General features: G+C 35.3%; 1 protein-coding gene across 1 annotated transcript; it reads left to right on the top strand.

Moving 5' to 3' along the window:
• Positions 1–16001: 16001 nt before the first annotated feature.
• LOC118737720 (larval serum protein 2) lies at positions 16002–18259 on the top strand. The gene has a single exon (XM_036468427.1). The coding sequence runs from the start codon at positions 16029–16031 to the stop codon at positions 18126–18128; it is 2100 nt and encodes a 699-aa protein (XP_036324320.1). The 5' UTR covers positions 16002–16028; the 3' UTR covers positions 18129–18259.
• Positions 18260–19279: the final 1020 nt, after the last annotated feature.

Genomic DNA, 19279 nt, shown 5'->3' with positions numbered 1-19279 from the left:
TGCACAAAACTGTGCTGCACATTTGTCTTCCATTCCCCAAAAAACAGTGAAAGTTAACCGCGGCTCCAAGTCTCGCGCACAACCCATTTCTGGGAAGGGGTGGTTTCCCTTGCTCCAAGACAGATGCCCATTTACAGCCGCACCTACTGCTTAACAGACGTTGCAGACTTCACTGAGCCCTTTAACCAAATAAATCGGTGTGGAACCACCGAAGCTCTCTCTCTTTCTGCCGTGTCCCAAAGCTCCACTCGGGTTGGTTACCGCATCTCGTACGTAGGTTGCTCACGTTTCCCAGAGTGCGCGAAGCAGCACGCAAGAGTCGGGATTGAGTATAGCCGTGAAACTGTATGTAGCTGCATACCGAGGGCAACGGCTGGCTATAGCTTCTTTTCAAAGAAATAAAAAGGGTAGAAAAGTACCTTTCCAATGATACCTCATACATACATCTAAATCGGTAAAGCTTTGGCTAAGTTATTCAAGTTTTTCTTAAACGAGTCTATGAAAAAAGTTTGTGTTTTTTGAAAATAAATGAAATCAAATTTTCGCCCTAAAATAAAAACAAAAAAAAATAAGTGCGCCACACTGGAGAAGTGAAACTTATATTACATACCTAGTTTGTCTTATGACCACCATTTATATGTACATACATATCGACACCTCGAAACCATGCAATGCTAAGTGACCTTAGACTCAGTCAGACTTAGCACAGTATGGTTTCGAGGCATCGAAATGTACATATATATACATTTGCTTAAGGTTATATTTTATCTTTTTTCTATCTAGATCCCTACCTCTACCCTTTTCGTTCTACATTTATGTTATTCTGTTTTACCTTGGTCTTCATCGTTCACTTTATCTTTTATATCTTTGCTTTAATGTATGTACATATGTGATGTGATTTCAGCTGATGTAAAGTGAGGTGATGTTACAGGATGTCATGTCAAGCCAAATGATGTCATATCATGTGATGTTCTGTCATAAGATGTTATAACATGTGTATCGATAAGATTGTCGATAACAAACTCTATAAAAAATTGGGTAGCAAAATCGATAAAAAAATCTAAAAAAATATCGATAACAAAATCGACAAAAATATCGATAATAAATATCGATAACAAAATCGATACCCAAATCGATAAAGAAATATAGATAACAAAATCGATAAAAATATTGATTATTATATCGATAAGTCCCCATCTATTTATATCTTTTTCTTGATAATTACCTTTATTTTAAACTTTCTTCTTTCTTTGTTTTTACCTTTATATTTATCATTTGCTTCATCTACATAACATATTTCCCTTCACCACTGACCTTATATGATCTGCATTTTTGCATTTATCTTTACGCTGGAGTCCGACCGATTAATTGGCCGATGCCGAGGCTAATATCGCCAACAGAATCGGCATTGGCCGTTTGCGGCCGATTATTGAATGAGGTAATGTTATTTACATATTTATTTTCTGCCTGAATATAAATTAATTTCAATAACAAATGCTTTTATAAACTTTTATAATAACAAAAGAAAAACATAATCAAATAACTAAATAACATTACCTCATTCAAGAATCGGCCAAAAACGGTTTGTAAGTTACTACTTAGTAGTATCAGTAGTAGATATTTGGAGTTTATGCACTTTCTTGCCAAGCACAAAGAGGGTTTATAGGGGAATGAAGATAACTGTATAATAACTGGAATAAAATTCGTTGTAATTATTTGCTTACCACACATGAACATTAATTGAACTTAATACCACTGTGGCATACAATAGCCGATACCCCTGAGGTTTGGTTAGGTTCTTTTAAAATTGCACTCCCTCACCTATTCTAGTTAGCCATATGCTAACAAGTTCCTTTGAATTTACTTAACTTCAATTACCTAAATCTACTCAAATTAATCCACTCAGACGCTCTCAGATTGTGTGCGTTTTTGCCTATTTCTTCATTTTTTATTTTCATTTTCGCTGTTTTTCGTGCACGCTGTTAAGGGTGATACGCGGCATTGGCACGATAAGGAGGATAGCGGGGGATGCAACTTGGTGTAATCCATTAAACAATAAACAATGCGCCGAGAGAAAATATTCGTTTAACTTAAAGTGACTTGGTAACTTGATTATTAACAGGCAGATTAAAAACTTTTAATCCGAGCGCTGCAAATTGTTGTTAAAAGGATTTCACAAAAACAGCAACAACAGCTGAAATAAGGTGAGGTCGGATTAAAAGTGGCAATTTCAAGGAAAGAAATTGAATAGTTAAAAGTGTGGAAAGAGGAAAAGAATTAATAGAGCTCCTTCTACGATGATCGCTATGAATTATGTATGTATGTATGTATGCAGGTACACATACCTCTGGCCAAAATAATAGTAACGCTACATTTTAACACGTTTTGGTTATGTATTTATTTAATAATTCATAATTGTTTTATAAAGTTATAGCAAATTAATTAATTGTAATTTGATACACTTTTTGCTACGATGAAACGCATTTCTTTCAAAAAATGCAAAACAAACTTACTTTGTATGGATGAAAATACTTGACACCGCCGACAAAAAATAAGTTCCATAAATCCACAGTATTTTTCAGCCACTTCAGACTTCCGCTTTGTTATTCGAATATTATTAGCCTACAAATCTGCACAAGTTAATTTTTTCTAGAAATTCTAATAAAAAAAATTTAAATTTTGATGTGACTTTTTTCATTTATGTATTTCAATTTTGGCAAAAAAATTGACATATGGATTTATATGGTTTTAATAGAAAGCGAGCTATATATATAGAAAAAAAATCAATTTTGGCACAAAATTTGACATATGGATTTATATGGTTTTAAAAGAAAGCAAACTATATATATAAAAAAAATTATCAACACACGTATGTGTATTAAAAAAAATTATTAACAACGTCGCGTCTATATTATTTTAGCCATAGCTGTATATTTGTAAAGATGTACATAAGATCCAAATGGCGCAGCTTGCTGTGATTTTCCCTAATTACCAACGCTTATTGGCTCAGGAAGTGCGTAGCAACGTTGTTGTTTTTTTAATTGGTCTCCTTACTTTTGTTGCCATGACCTGCTGCTCTCAACTTGAACGCTGTAAAACAATTAAGCGTTTTGCCAACAACAATAAACGCCTAGAAACAGCAAGGATAACAGCTGCAGCAATAACAAAATCGGCACCCGTGTTTGTTTTAAAGAAGAATTTCGCCTGAAAAATACTTAGGAAGCGACGATATAGAGAAGAACACATATCAGCCGCAATAAAAACACCCTGCCGATACACAAATCCGTACTTGTACGCAGTGGCTGGCAAGACAACAACAGCAAAGACAATAAAGAAATGAATTCTATTAAGAACAGAAGAGGCAATAAAACAGTTAACTACATAACACAAATTAGCAACAATCAGTGGTGGCACTGTGGGCTCAGTTGCTTCGTGTACTTTCCGAGTCGTAGTCGTTACTTTTGTTGTTACATTTGCTTATGGGGCTGCCTGTAATCCACCAAAGTATGTAAGCAGATTTTATCTTAATTCACCCAAAATTAATTAATGGATTTTGCTAAAAGACACACAAAGTAGCTACAAAAGAAATTAATTATAAACAAAAACAACTGAAGCAGCATAGCGCGGTAAAATGATACACAAAGACATTCATAAATATGTACACAACAGTGTACTGCAGCAACTACTTGCATTTCAAGCTACTTGAAAGTTTACTTGTATTCACTGGGCTTGGTTTGAAGCAAGCAAGTAAATGCTTGGCTTGCTGTTGGATTTCAACTCATATTCTTACTTGGTTTACTTCAAACATATCCAAGTGTATGTCCAACGCTATAGCGAACCAAAAACACACCAACACATAACAATACCCTTTGGCTGTAACAAGCTGATTGACGGTTTGCCATATTACATACATATGTATTTACAGGTGTGGCTGCTGTATTCAAACTTGTTCGATTCAAGCTATTACTGTATTGCGTTCAAGCTATGAGTTGAATTGGCTTGTTTGAAACAAGTGTGAATCATATTCGCGCTTGTATTTTTTTTTCAAGTAGCTTGAAAACATTAATGAAACGGCTTGTGCAGTACACTGGTAAACACGTACACCTATATAATATTTGGGACAACGCTAGTATGGATTTGTAGTAATAATTACTATTCTGAAGCTCCTTAGATATTAAGTATATGATCATATTATATTTACCACCATACTTTATATTTATTCCCGCAAGTTGTATGGGAGATGTACCGCTTAGCCAAACTTTGAGAGAGAGAGCGCGATTGCTTTCGTTTTTGATGTATTTAATTTTAAATTGTTTATTTTTGCTCAGCTAGAAATCTAAGACAGATCTTCGTTTAACCTGGAAATCAAGTCTTCAACAAGACCAAGCGGCTTTGACAACTATAGCTGGGTATCATCAGCGTTAAGGTGGATCGATGAGCCTTCACAACACTTCGCTCTATCATTAATGACAATTAACAGAACAATATGGGACTCAAAATGGAACCTTATGGAGCACTTGACGTATTTGGCTTTAGGCATGAGTTATAAGGCAAATGTTAATAATAATTCCATCAATACCTATAACATTTGATTTAGTAGCATAAAGACATTCGACCAAATACTCCTCCTTTGCACACTGTAATTAAAATACATTATCATCCACATATAAAAGAATAAGTACAAGTAAGGTACAAAAGTTGATGACACTGTGTAGCATGATGAAAGAAAATTGGACTAAATACTCTAGATCAAGTTTACAAGTGAATTTGTCCTCAATTGAGACGTCAAGTAATTTGAAATTTTTCCATAGAACTTCTGATGGAAGGCTACCATCAAGCTTGTATGGTAAGTATGCTCTTTTAGCATCACGTGTGCTTGCCGTTACTTTATTCCTGGCTACTCGGTATTTTTCCCAACAGGTTAGAGCATCTATTGGTTTTCCACCACTTGTATGCTTGACTACGCTTTTTAATCAACGACTCAATGACACAATCTCATTATTGAACCACTGCTTTTTACTACATGGAACCTTAACCTTCCTTAGGAGAACAAACTTGTCAAATAACAGACCAATTAGACAATTAAAATGTGGCAACTTTTCGCCAACTGTCGCAACATTTACCGACATCTACACATGGAGAATATAGGAATGTACAATTTATATAGATAAATATAGTATTTTACATTTCATATATATGTACCTAATGGAGAATGGTTTCAGTTTAAAATACAAATAAATCATGTATTGGTACAGTTGTAGAAGGGGCACATCCATAGATGGGCCACAATAATTTTTTTCTAGAGCTAAGCCAGTTTAAAAGTGAACGTTTATACTCGCTGTTCCATAGTGGTTAGAGGTGCGTACTACCAGCAAGATAAGAAAAAGTTTTTTCCAGCAGCGGTTGCCCCTCGGCAAGCAATGGTAAACCTGGCGCAAAATTGTAGGTCCACTTCCTTTGTGTGACAACATCAAGGCGCACGCCACAAATCGGAGGAGAAACTCAGCCAAACACTAACATATGTGTAAGCGTCAATCTGTTCTTGTTATTATTATGAAAATGGTCCAGTTTTATCTGGTTTTCATGCCTTCTGTATTCTAATATTGCTGATAAAGTTACATCTCTATTAACGTTCGCAATGCCTTTTTCAGAGGAGACCAATTTCTGCGCATGATGAATGTGGTGACTTTTGAGAATCATCCGCCTCATTTGAAGGGGATTTAAAAGAAATAGGCCGGCAATTTGCTCTCTCGAGTAAACTGTGAAGTAAAAATTACGACCAAAATAATTGCACAATTACAGTAAAAACAATTAAAACTGGAAGTCGAACAGTAGATTCTGCATACTAAAGTATGGCCGCCTAACGCCTAACGATATTTATTTGATTTAGTGGACCGAAGAATCAGTAACCAAATACCATGATCCTTACCCAGAAATATCTAAAAACTGTGTTGCATTTCCTTGCGCATTTCCTGCTTCTCGCTTGGCACCCTCAGTCAGATCTATAGCCAGAGATATAACCGCCGTCACCCCTTCCGGAAGTTCCAGCAGACTTAAACTGTCAAACTACACATTGTTAACAATATATAGATAACTGTCAGTTCTAAGAAAATAATTCAGACTACTTCTAACAAAAAAATTAAATGTTTTATGCCGAATTTCCACTAGCAATTTAAATGGCAAAAAATGGTGCCATTTAAAAAATACGATGTGTAAAGTGTGTGAAGTTAATGGCAATTTTTATATCCGAGCAACAGATTTTTAGGACCTAAAAACCTATAAAAAATGCAAAATAAAATAACGAAATAGGCAAGGTAAGGACTTTTTCAATAAAATTTTAGACACTCAATGCCTAGTAGAAACCTCGCATTGATTATTTAAGATTTAACAATGGTTTTCTAAATATTTTCATAAGTGTTTTTAGTTTCGCGCAATTTGAAATTTTTGCGCCAGTTTGTTGTGGTTTGCCGCAGTTCGTTGACTAAACCAAATCCAAGCCAAATAATATTGTGAATGTACTGGGCGTATTGCACGCCCATTTTACAAGTGAATTATTACGTGCAGTTTACTTCAGTTTTTAGATGACATTTCAAATCGCCTAAACGTTTACTAAAAAGCATTTCTTCATATCGTTGTAGATATATATATACATATTCACATACATACATACAATACAATATATATTTATTTGTTGGGAAAGAGACATACAAAAAAAAAAAATTAAAGAAAGAAAGTTATGGGCGCAAAGAAACAAGAAAATTTGCGAAGGCGTTGTAAATACATACAAAATTGCAAATGAGAATGCGTCGCCAGCTATATTGTCGCCCGTCGCAAAGCTTAGCTCGATGCTCTTTAAAAGTGCTTCGAGGGGAAGGATAGTGGATTTAACAACATATAAACATACATACATAAAAAAAAACACATGAAATGGTAGCATTTATATGACAATAAGTTGCACATTCGAAGGCAGCTGGTCACCAGTGCTGTGTAGCTGGGGCGGGTCCGAGGTACAAATCTTGCCAGTAAAATCAACTGAAGTGCATTTATCTAAATTGTAATGTTTCTGCTTGCAACCAGCTTTCGGTTGTCGTGAGCCATTTGCCTTTAGTTTTTTTTTTTTATTATAAACTCTAAGTTGCAACCAGAAGTGGTAAGCTTTTATTGCTACATTTTTTGGCAAGAGTCAACAAGCGCCAGAAACAACTAAAATGTGGGCAGAAATAATCACAATAACAACAGCGCAGCTATTAGTGTCTAATAAATTTTAGCTTGAAAAATTAAAGCGATTTTATTGGCGCATGCATTTGCGAAATTTTAATATTCGTAGATTTTATGTGGCAGAGAAGCAGAGAATTTTTACGATTTCGCCCCCTTTTTATGGCGTTATTGCACCGGCCAATGCTGAACTTGTTTCGTGATGATGACTAACACAACGAACTGACATTTTCTTTCATTTGGGGGTTCGAACGTCAATCGTAAGAGAGTTTGCTCAATTAGTAGGGCTAACTATTATATTAGTGTGATAATATTAATAATTAAAATTCCGCAATTGCAATGTAGTTTAAATTGGAATTATGTAGCATTTACTAGCTATGATTGTGCCATTACGCAACCATTTCATGCATATCTATGGTGGTAGCCATTAACATTTGGTTTAACTTAAGCAAAGGACTTCGCATGCTTGTAAGTCATTTTAAGTTTGTAATTATATTTGGCCACCACATAAATGCGTAACTTATTTGTAATTATTTGAATTCATAATCTGATTAATTTGTCTAATATCAAATGCTTTGGAATGCGAGTCGGCGGGAGAAAATTACAACATTCGTATAGACCGAGAAAAGCTTCTTTGCGTAAGTCACTAAATAATTTAATGTTATTTATTGGATCACTACTTGGAACAAATTCAATTTCACTTTTTGATTTTTTTTTTAGTGTTACCTCCCTCCCTCGCCAGAAAAAAGGTGAAACACGGTGGCATACCTTTAGGCATTTTTATAAATATCCTTAACAGTGGAGGCTAAAATAAATGACTAATGTGTTTTTCACTTTTTCATATTAGAGGCAGTGGCGGTTGGCGTGAAATACAACATGTCTTTGCGAAGTTTCAAGGCCTTACCACGAAATTAAAAAAAGGCAGACAGAATATCTGTCGCAGCTATTTTGTAATTTTAAGATTTTTCAATTTTAATAATTTAAGATACTTAAAAGGCTTAAAATTAAACGGTGGAAATGTTTTTCTTGCCAAAACGAATCAATCTAGTGCCAGAAAACTACTGTGCCACCAAATGAAAACAAGTACTTTGACTTAAAGATGACTATGATTTGAAAACTAAAAATCCATTTTTACAATTTTTATTGGCACACTCGAAATTCATTATAAATTATTTTATATTTAATACCCTCTATCGTATGCCTTTTATTTTGTTGTAAGTTAATTAAATTTTTTTCCCCTAGGTTTTCGTCTTCTTATATATTGTGCACTTTAATTCTTAATTATTTATTTTCGGTTCGCTTGCACCAATTAAACCTTATCCTACTATAAAAGCAAATTTTCACAAAATTTGAATTTATTTTCTCGCCATATCGCAGACGTTTTTGTATAGATCGATTTGAAATTTTTACACACTAAACTGCATATAAATCGTCCCAAAAAATTTAAGTTTAACAACACTTCTTAACATTGATTAAAAACAAAACCAAAGGTTTTCAAACTTTTTTATTAAAATTATGAAGGTGTTTCTTTTTCAAATGCAAGAGTTATGTTATAAAGTTTGATACTTTTCTGCTGTAATGCAGTACTTTAAATGAATATCTAAAGAAATTTTTACGAAAGTTTGAGACTAAAACATCGAGTAGTTCTAAAGTAATAACAATATTATGGTGACGCGCAAAGTTAGCGGTTAAGCGCTCCTTAAAATGCCTTATTATTCAAAAACAAAAAAAAAAAAATACCTGTTTTATTAATGATTTCTATGAAAAAAAAGTCTGATTTTTGACGTTGCGGTTTGTGATAAATTCACTGATCCACCCTACAACACTACTAATGATTTATCAAAACCGATTCGATTTGGTTAATTATTTTATTAAATATCATCCTCTGATTACGCTCACCTCATTCATTCATCATTGATTTCGGATGCTTACAAGCTTTCACTAATTTTTCAAAATTACTTCAAAGAAAATTTATTTATACATATGTATATATACATACATACATATGCACATACATACATGCAAACATAAACAATTGTCATGAAATTAGTTTAAATTTAAGTTATGAGAACATAGTACAAATCCAATATAGCTGTTTATGCGCCACTAATGAGTAAGACACATTGTCGCCTGATCAGTAATTAACAGTTTGTTGAACTCATCAACATAATAATAATAATTTATGTTAACACTGATAACATTAACTTGTTTTTTAAACATAATTGAATTCATGTATGAACATAAGTCGCTACATACGCCGCGTTTAAATTGGCGCCGTCACGTAATTGTCTTTTATCGCTCACATTTAGTGTGACCAGCTAAGACTTTACGAGACTAGATTTAGCATTAAGTATTGGTCTCTAGCATCAGAATTTTGGTTCTAACTTCGCGCCTTTTTTTCTGGCGTTTTTACTTAAAATATTAATGTTATGATTACATAAAATATGAACTTTCTATAAATTAATTCAATAATTCATATAATACATCTATGCAACGCCATGTGTGTGTTTCCCTGCAGCCTAAACTTTCTGGCCTTATTGCCCATACAAACAAGAAAAAACACATCGACGCATTTACCCCTTTCAGCTAGCCGTATCCAGCGCTTCCAAAAAGCATTGCTTTCTATTTATTGTAATCAAGTTGTGTTATATTCTGAAGAGTTTGATCCTCTGTCGTTGCCCATTAATCCTTTCTTAGTTTCAACTCCATATTTTTCATACAAATTCGAGGAATTTTTGAATTCCAAGTTAAATGAAGGTAGTATTAATAGCCAAACACAAAGAGTAATTCATAAAGATTGTCAACGCTTTTTAGTAGAATTAATAACCCAATTACGACAACGCCCACCCGTTAATATGAATTCTCTACAAAATGTTATTTTTTTTTCGTTCAAATTTCATTAAAAGTGCAAAGCCAGATATATTTTCTCGCCTTGAAAGAGAGAAGTCTAATTATTCTTCAAGTCAAATAACCTTATTGGAACTACAATGGCGAAAACTTTTAACAGTACAGTGGACAAATGCGACCTCTGCCATAGAGTTTTGGGAGGTCCGAAAATTTAAAAATTCATTGAACGAAAACCCTTATTCTGAACTTGTAGAATTGGTATTTACTTTTTTGGTATTAACACTTAGTAATGCTGAAGTGGAAAGAATTTTTAGCGCCATGTAAATTTTTTAAAACTAAGGTTAAATCTGTTCATTTAAAATTAAAATGCTTAACTCGTTGTTTAATATTAAATGCTCATTAAAACGTGTATCCATCTGTTGCTGCGATTTCGAAATTTCCAATGATCTAACCTCTAAGGTTAATTCACAAACTGTATACTCTTCTGACTCATCAGATGAAGAGGCATTATATAATTAAGTTATTTGTAGTGTTCTTCTTATTTTATTTAAACTTAAAAAGTTTGCGCTGGTCAAGAAAAATGTGCCTGATATGTTATGAAATATTAGCTGTTCCTTATAGCTGTTTTTTAGTTGTTATTTACAAATCAACGTTAATAAAATAAAATGATTTTTGTAAAAAAAAAATGCTACCTTTTATTTAGCTTCTTTTTTCCATAGCGTCTAACGTTTTCCATACTTTTTTTTAGTCAATTTAGCTTAAATTTTTTCAGTCATCTGGTCACACTGCTCACATTAAAATAATTTATGCGTTTACAAAAACATTTAAATGTGACCGTCAAACCGGCAGTTCACAATTCTCGTAATTTCTACACATTGATGTACACATAAGTAATATACATAAATAAATATATATGTATGTATGTTTTTTAATGCGCTATAAAATTTTTATTTTTAGGAAATTCGGCGATAGTCAAACTCTTGTTTTGGAATACGAACCCGATGAATTTCTTAAACTCGGCACTACCTTTTTCAAGAAATTTGAAGTATTTAGGGCGTGTGCGAATCGGCAACAAAGTTTTGTGGGGAAAGCTGGTGAATAATACTTTTACTATGGACAGACAGTTTTGCCAATCTGCTGTGTGAAATGAAATCTTTTTTGACAACAGCAAACTTTTGACAACCGCAGAATAAAATATCATAAAATATATGAAAAAAAGTGAAATGAATGTTTTAAGAAAACATCTACAATCATTAAACAATTAAAGCGTTAACATTAAAGAAATTTATTTTTCCAAAAACATTTAATGTAGTGTAATACTTCTTAATTTTGCCACCAGAAACTCCATTTCCTTATATTTTATTGTTTTTGCTTAAAGTTGGGGCAGAAAAATTATACACAACAACAGTCTTTGTGATTGCCAAAATTTTATATTCATTTTTAAAAAGTTTCACTAGCCTCATGAGCTAGTGAAATTTTATTTACCGCATACTTGTCGAAAATTCACTCGCAGCGAAATTTGTTACCGATTCACATACGCGCTTACCAGTATAAAGCCCTGAATTTAAAAATATTTTTGAACAGCGGTCATTATTCGCTTATCTCTTCTTTATAACATTTCATTGACGACTCGAATTGGTTTATAATTTGCAAAATAAAATAATGAAATGGTGAAACGTGCCCATTCAGAATTGTAGGCATTGTGAAATGCAAAATATATCAGCTGATGATGACAATAAAAATGTGCATACATATCGACCCGTTTGATGCGTTGTTGTATTTAAGAAACCACAACCACACATACTACATAGTATGTACATGTTTATTTGACGTAAACTATTTTTGTAAGGCAATTTTGAAAAACTCATTGTGTTTTTGTCGAATCTAAGGGTCGTCTCTTTACATTTTTTTGGGTGCCACTATATTCTACAATAATTTCTTTTAATACTAGTTCCACTGGATTAATCGAAGTACTTTCTTGGCAAAAGTTTATAGATTTTTGGTACTTGAGGCCAATGAACCTTGGCACAATAAACAGGCAGGAACAGCTGTACATATATCATACGGTCGTAACCAGGAAGGACTTAAAAAAAAAAAATTAAGTACACACAATTTTTGAGTTGTCGAGTTCGCAAATTTGCTCTCTGTTTCCACATGAGGCCTGCAGGGTGGCCTTGAATTCCCTACAGCATGGCATGCCAGTGGTTACAGTGTCGGTGATGTTAGCCAAACGCCGCGGTACAAAGAGATTGGAAGATTGGCTCCCATTGCTCATTTATATCCGGTCGAATTAACCGATAGCATCTGTTTTTAACTTGGGGTCTCAGACCTCATTGCTGGGAGAGTTTTTTAGATGACCATTTATATAGCGAAGCGCTTACTCCAAAACAACAGACGCCCGCTTGTAGCCGAATCTAAAGCTGAACAGATGTTGCTGAATATAGTTGGTCCACCAACCGAATAACCTCCCCCTTTCTGCCGTGAACCAAGGCTTCACATGCCAATTAAGGCTGTACCGCAACCGAACGGAGACGCAAGAGTCGGGATTGAGTATATTGGAGAAACTGTAGCTTCACACCTAGAACAACGAAAGTGGAAAGACTTTCTGGACTAACGAAAACCGCGAGATGATTGAGAAGAAAATAATGGAAGAGCTTTTTGAAAATGTGATCCGTTTGTTACCAGCATAAATAAACATGATTGAACAACTAAAAAAAAAAAATTATTTTAGTTGTATATGAAAACGTTGTTTTTGTCCAGAACGATGTTGTGCCTTTAAAACTTATATGCGGAGTCTGTTCGTAACTCACGTACAAAATTAAATGTTCGGTATTTTAAAATTATTACTTTTTCGCATGACCTCGGTTCGAATCTAGCTTTACAACAGTTCATGGAAACTGGTCTAAGCCTTGAAAAATCAACACAAGGATCTGACGCATATATTAAGAATAATTATGAATAAATGATAATTGATAACGAGTAATTAATGCTTTTTATTTTACAAGATTTTATTTAACTTGGTCTGTATACAGGGTGTCCAATAAGTACCACGAAAAACTTAAGGAGAAGTTTTCCGTACAAGATTTTGATATCGGGACGACAGTATTACTCGTAAGCTAGTACGTCTTTAGTCGCCTTATTATTGCCATCCCTAGGGGCGTGGGCTCAAGTAAACGAGATGTTGTAGGATCCCCCACACTGTAAAAGCATAATAAATATGAATTTTTCGTTTTGAGATATTTTTTCACTTAAAATATGTTGTATTGTGATGAATAAGTAAACTGCTATTTTTGATCAAAAAATAATCTGAAATCTAAAGTGAGACTTTAACTTTTTAATTTGACACAAAAAATAAAAGTCAAATTTTAATTTTTATTTTGGACCGAAAAAATTTAAGTCAAATTTCAACTTGTACTTTTGATTGGAAAGATAAAGTTATAATATAACTGTCATTTTGATTGAAAAAATATCAGTAAAAAATAACGGTTATATGCTGACATTTTTGAAAAAAGTCCCAAAAAATTTAAATCATATAGGATTAAAATTCCTTGGCGAACAAGTATCACATTGCTATAAAAAAAAAATTTTAAATAGAAAAATTTTTTCCGACTGACTTTTTGAATTGAAATTTCTAAAATAACTATTGTTTTCAATTCCTGCTTTAAACGATTTGGCTTAACTTGAATTTTCTATGTTGTGTTCTGTGGCTGCATGAAAGTCGTTTCGGTTTTCTTTTAAAAGATTTCATTTTACTTGCATGCATTTATGTAACTAGATTGACATAAACGATTATTATGTGTTATCGTCATTACGAATTTTCATAAACTTGCATTATCGTTAACCCCAATTTCGTTGCTTTAACACTCTTACCAGCTGACATCTGGCATATAAATACATACTTATAATGGTATGCATTTATATGGCTGCTTTGTTTTCGTTTGCAATCATTAACTTGATAGTTTCAGTTTAATTTGTTTGTTTACAATCCGCCAGCCAGCGAAAGCGATTGTCGATAAGGCACTTAATGGCAATTACAATTTCAAGTGTTATTTGAATACAGCTATATTGACAAAAAAGAAAGAACAAATTATTGATTATTTTAAAGCCACTCAGCTGCGGGGAGAGTTGTTGAAACAGTAGTGACCACCCTCAATGCGCACAGTTTGTGTTTTGCACGATTGCAATTGTATTCGGGTCAATTGCTGTGCGATACATTCGGTTAGTTTCCATTAAAATAACTGTAAATTTCCATCATCAAGCTGTGTACGTGCAAGTACTTTGTTAGTTTAGCGGCAATTAAGTGATTGCTAAACGAGTTGCAGTCGATTTGTTTATAATTTTTTTTTTATTTTTTTGCTTCCACGGCTGTTGATGTGATTTAAAATAGTTTTTCTTCGTTTTTGCCATTTAAGGCATCACTATTTGTTTACACTTTCGAGAGCAATGCAAATACACGGAAACATTTCAGTTTAATTTATATATTGTTTTTTGCACGCCACATGCGTGATAAGCTCGCAAATCTTGTGCTCTAGGTACTTGCTCTTAAACGCATCACCCACACAATTGCTGTAAATTTGCACACATACACCAACCCATACACACTTACTAAGAATGTTAGTACCGGGATGCCGGCCTTTTTAAGGTCCCAAAAATCTCGGGATTCTTGGCAAATAATCCCGGGATTTTCGAGACTTGTAATTTGCACTGAAGGCAGCAATAGAAACTTCTTTTCTTGACCAGTATTGGCTAATTTATTTTTCTATTTAATAATTAGTATTTTTTTATAAATGGCTCATTATACATTAACACCGTGCGATAGTAAATTTTAAACACATGGGCCGAATATAGTAAAATTGGGTTTTTAGTGTTTCACTCTGACGCCAGTACTTCAAAAATGATTTAAATAATTCAGAGAAATGTGCTTCAAGGAGAAGTATGGGTATCAAGTTAAAGAAGAAATCCAGTAGAACTTAAACCGATTCAAGTTTTTGGTGCAGAAGGACTGGCATCTAAGTATTGAAAAAGTCCTTTAAAACTTTTATCCTTGAAATTTCGCAATTTTTGTTTTTGATAAACTATATGTTAACGACTTATGTAAACTGGACAACATACTCGAATTTCGTCCTTCTAATTTTATCAGCAAAAAAATTAACAAAATTATTAAAATTCCTTGTGGAACCGAAAAATTTTATTTTTTTTCAAATTCCAAAGAAATTTCCTCTTGTATTTGGAACCCATATTTTTATTCTACATTGAATTGAATTTTTTAAATAATTTTAGGGATCAATAATATCTTAGAAATTACACAGTCCTTTAAAATAAATCACGACGTCAGAGAGAAAAAATAAAAACTCCACTTTAAATAAAAAAGTAGGTTTCAACCCCTTCTCAAACAATATAGAAGCAATTTTTTCCATTTAAGTTGTTGAAAAGTAATAAATATCTAAATTCCGGAATCCCGGGATTATGACAACGACATCTTGAAACACCCGGGATCAGAAAAAGCTGAAAAATTAACATCCCTAATACGTACATGCCTTCTCCTGATACACCGTTTGTGTAATTTTCAAACAGCTGCATTTTCTCCGCACTCCACTTCATTTATTTCAAGAGGTGCTTAATTTGGCTTTCGCTAACCGCTGGCCGATCTTTTGCCGGACTTTGTGATAATGCAGTCACAGCTATTTTCGGCTTTTGCTGCATTTGCACCTTTTTTTCTTTCTATTGTAGTAGTCTTTTGCTTTTTCGGGGTCAAGGTGTGGGTTAGCGCACAGCAATTAAGCCGACAGATTGCACAGCTTCAATATTACCGATAAGCTTTCGCTTGTTGCAATTCACAATACCCCACCTCCATCTACATACATACATATATGCTTCTATCTTCGGGTTGCGACGTCTGAAGACTGAATGCCGATTCTTGGGTATAAAAGGCCTAGTGGCATTGGCAAACAGTATGTTTTCGCAAGATGAGAACGTTCACTTTGGTTGTACTTGTAGCGCTGGCGCTATTCGCTAGTGTCTCATCGAAGAATATTGAGTCGAGAACTGCCGACAAGGATTTCCTGATTAAGCAAAAATTCATTTTGGAAATCCTGCAACACGTCTACCAGGACGATGTTTTTATAACTAAATACGACTCCAGCTACTACGAATACAAACCTTGGGAACATGTTGCTGACTATCACAAGCACGAAACGTTGGAGCACTTCTTCGAGCTGTGGCAACACAAGCCTATGCATGATGATGAGATCTTCAGCATCATGTACGAGCGCCATGTTGAGTACGGCGTGGGCTTGGCACGCTTATTGTATTTGGCCAAGGATTGGGAGACCTTCACCCATGCCGCCATGTGGGCTCGCCTGCATGTCAACAAGCAGTTATTCATCTACGCCTTAACTATGGCCGGTCTGCACCGCGACGATATGCAAGGTATTGTCTACCCAGCCATTTATGAAATCCACCCGTGGTCTTTCTTTGATGTGGACACCATTGAGGTAGCTGAGCGCCATAGAATGCACGACTTCCATCAGGTCAAGAAATTGGACAACATTTACAATGTCGCCATCAAGTCGAACTACACCAATGTCTACGGCAACTTGCACAATGCTCACGAACTCGCCTACTTCCTGGAGGATGTTGGTCTAAACGCTTTCTACTACTACTACAACTTGGACTATCCATTCTGGAGCAAGGGTATTGAGGGTAGCGAATTGAACAAGGACCGTCGTGGTGAGTTCTGGATTTACACTCACTTGCAATTGTTGGCTCGTTACTACTTGGAGCGCTTGTCTCACGATATGGGCGATATCGAGGTCTTCGACATGTACGAGTCTGTTCCCCATGGGTACTACAGTGGCTTGCGTTACTACACCGGCGTGAACTTGCCCAACCGTGACAACGGCTACAGCTTCTATCACCCAGAAAACATGGAGTACATGCGCATGATCCATCTGATTAGCATGCGTATAATGAACTTTATCAACGAAGAACACAAGGATGATGTTGAGGCGGTTAACAAGTTGGGCAACATCTTGCAAGGCAATGTTGATAGTGTTGATCGGAAATACTATAACAGCATCAGCAAGTTGTACAGGGACATCGTGAACGACGGCATTTCATATGGCAAATACCACGAAACTTTGCCAACTACCTTCATGCATTACGAAACCTCTCTGCGCGATCCTCTTTTCTTCCAGATCATGAAGGACATCATGCACTTCTATTGGCACATGGCAGAGACGTTCCCCGAATACACCGTTAAGGACTACGTCTTCGAGGGTGTGAAAATCGACAAAGTTCAAATGCCCGATCATCTGACAACTTACTTTGAATACTACGACTCTGACATCAGCAATGCCGCAAACGTTGAGGTGCCCGTAGAAGGCAGCAATGATCCATTGGTGAACTTTGGCCGCAACTCACAACACGGCGGCAACAGCTTTGTGATCAAGGCACGTCAACACCGCTTGAACCACAAACCATTCCAGGTCCAAATGGATGTGACCTCTGACAAGGCGCAAAAGGCTGTCGTTAAGGTATACCTTGGTCCCCAACAGGTTGGTGAGAAATACGACTTCATCGAAAAGAACTACATGAACTTCTTCGAACTGGAACATTTTGTTGTTGATTTGGTGCCAGGCGTCAACGTAATCACCCGCAACTCAGACGAATTCAGCTGGTGGGTGGAGGATAGAACAACCTACTTGGAATTGTACAAGAAGGTTATGGATGCCACCAACTCGGACTACAAATTCGCCTTGAACCAAAAGGAGGCTCACTGCGGCGTGCCCCAGCGCTTGATGTTGCCCGTTGGTAAGAAGGGTGGTATGCCATACCAGTTCTTCTTCATGGTGTACCCATACCATGAACCAGCAGTCAAACAGTACACCGGCTACGATCCAATCATCTCTTGCGGCATTGGATCTGGCGCTCGCTGGGTCGACTCGTTGCCATTTGGCTTCCCCTTCAACCGTCCAGTCAAGCATGGTTACTACTTCGAAGTGGACAACTTCCACTTCCAACCGATAATGATCCACCACAAGGAGGACACTACAAATGTAGTCTAAGCACAAGTTCGGGATTCAGTTTGTATACGAATTTTTTTTTTTAATATTTTTTAAAGTTGCTTTGAATTTATGTGTTCCATAGTATCGATCTGTATTTAGCTAAATAAACGATTTTTGTATATAATAACAATCTTGCATGTATTGAAATTGTCGGAGAACTTTGGTTGCTAGAGTTTAATTGTTGTCAAGCGCACACTTGGACTATAAACATCATTCCTTCTGATCCCTATATAAAGGATAATTGCTAAGCTGTAGCGAAAAACGTAGCAGGAATGAAGTGATGGCGGAGGATGCCAGTTCTGGAGAACCCATCAGGGCTGGTTAAAAAGTACATTGCGAGGTGCTTATGAGCAGATGCACTCTCACACACTTAGCTAACATGAGGCCTATCTGTTCAAATAGAGTCTACGTATAGCCAAAGCTATATCCACTCCCTATTTTCGCGGTGTTACCGACTTGAGGGTGTATTTTCAAAGGCCCTGATTTTCCTTTAGACACCCGAGTAGATGTTTATTAGTGTTGGGAAGAGCTGAGTATTTTACAGAATGAGTTCTTAAGTATCGATACTTTAAGGAACGTGTATTTTTAAGAGTACACTTAGGTCTCTTTTTATGCGGTTTTTCAAACCATTTTTTCGTTGCAGCGGTTTTCCTTTTTTGAGAGTTTTTGAGAGTCCCCGCAGAAATGAAATTTCAACAAACTACGACCATTTCCTACACTTCTCCGTTTGCGTGTCAGTATAATGATTGGACTACTTACCCCACACTTTCTTACAGCATCTTAGGCGACAAAACAAATTAACCGGCTAATTTGAATAAATTCTTCTTGAAATTAAAAGCATACAATTTTTGTTTCTTTGGTTTATTTATTTCTTATCAATATGCCATTATTTAAATCATCATTTCATTTCACTTAAACTGCTTGTCTTTAATTATTACCTTCAACTATACGCTTTACTTAGTTTATGCTTTGCTTAAATATTACTTAGGTTCTATGAAATAACATTTGTAGTTGACTGTTTAGCTCTCTTGTGAGCTATTTAGAGACACATTGCTTGTATTAGGGCATCCAGCAAAGGGTCGTCTCTTCACACTCGCTGCCTTTTCCTTGAAATAAAGTATTTTCCATACTTTCATACTTTCTACCGCCCT

Source organism: Rhagoletis pomonella, unplaced genomic scaffold, assembly GCF_013731165.1.
Source record: "Rhagoletis pomonella isolate Grant_MI unplaced genomic scaffold, Rhpom_1.0 Rhpom_scaffold_00004, whole genome shotgun sequence".
Taxonomy (NCBI): Eukaryota; Metazoa; Arthropoda; class Insecta; order Diptera; family Tephritidae; genus Rhagoletis; species Rhagoletis pomonella.
Note: the sequence above shows the minus strand (reverse complement) of the source record. Positions and strands in the feature narration are given on the sequence as shown.

Excerpts from the sequence above, each read along its gene's own strand:
- LOC118737720 (XM_036468427.1), top strand. The coding sequence starts at position 16,029 with ATGAGAACGTTCACTTTGGTTGTACTTGTAGCGCTGGCGCTATTCGCT.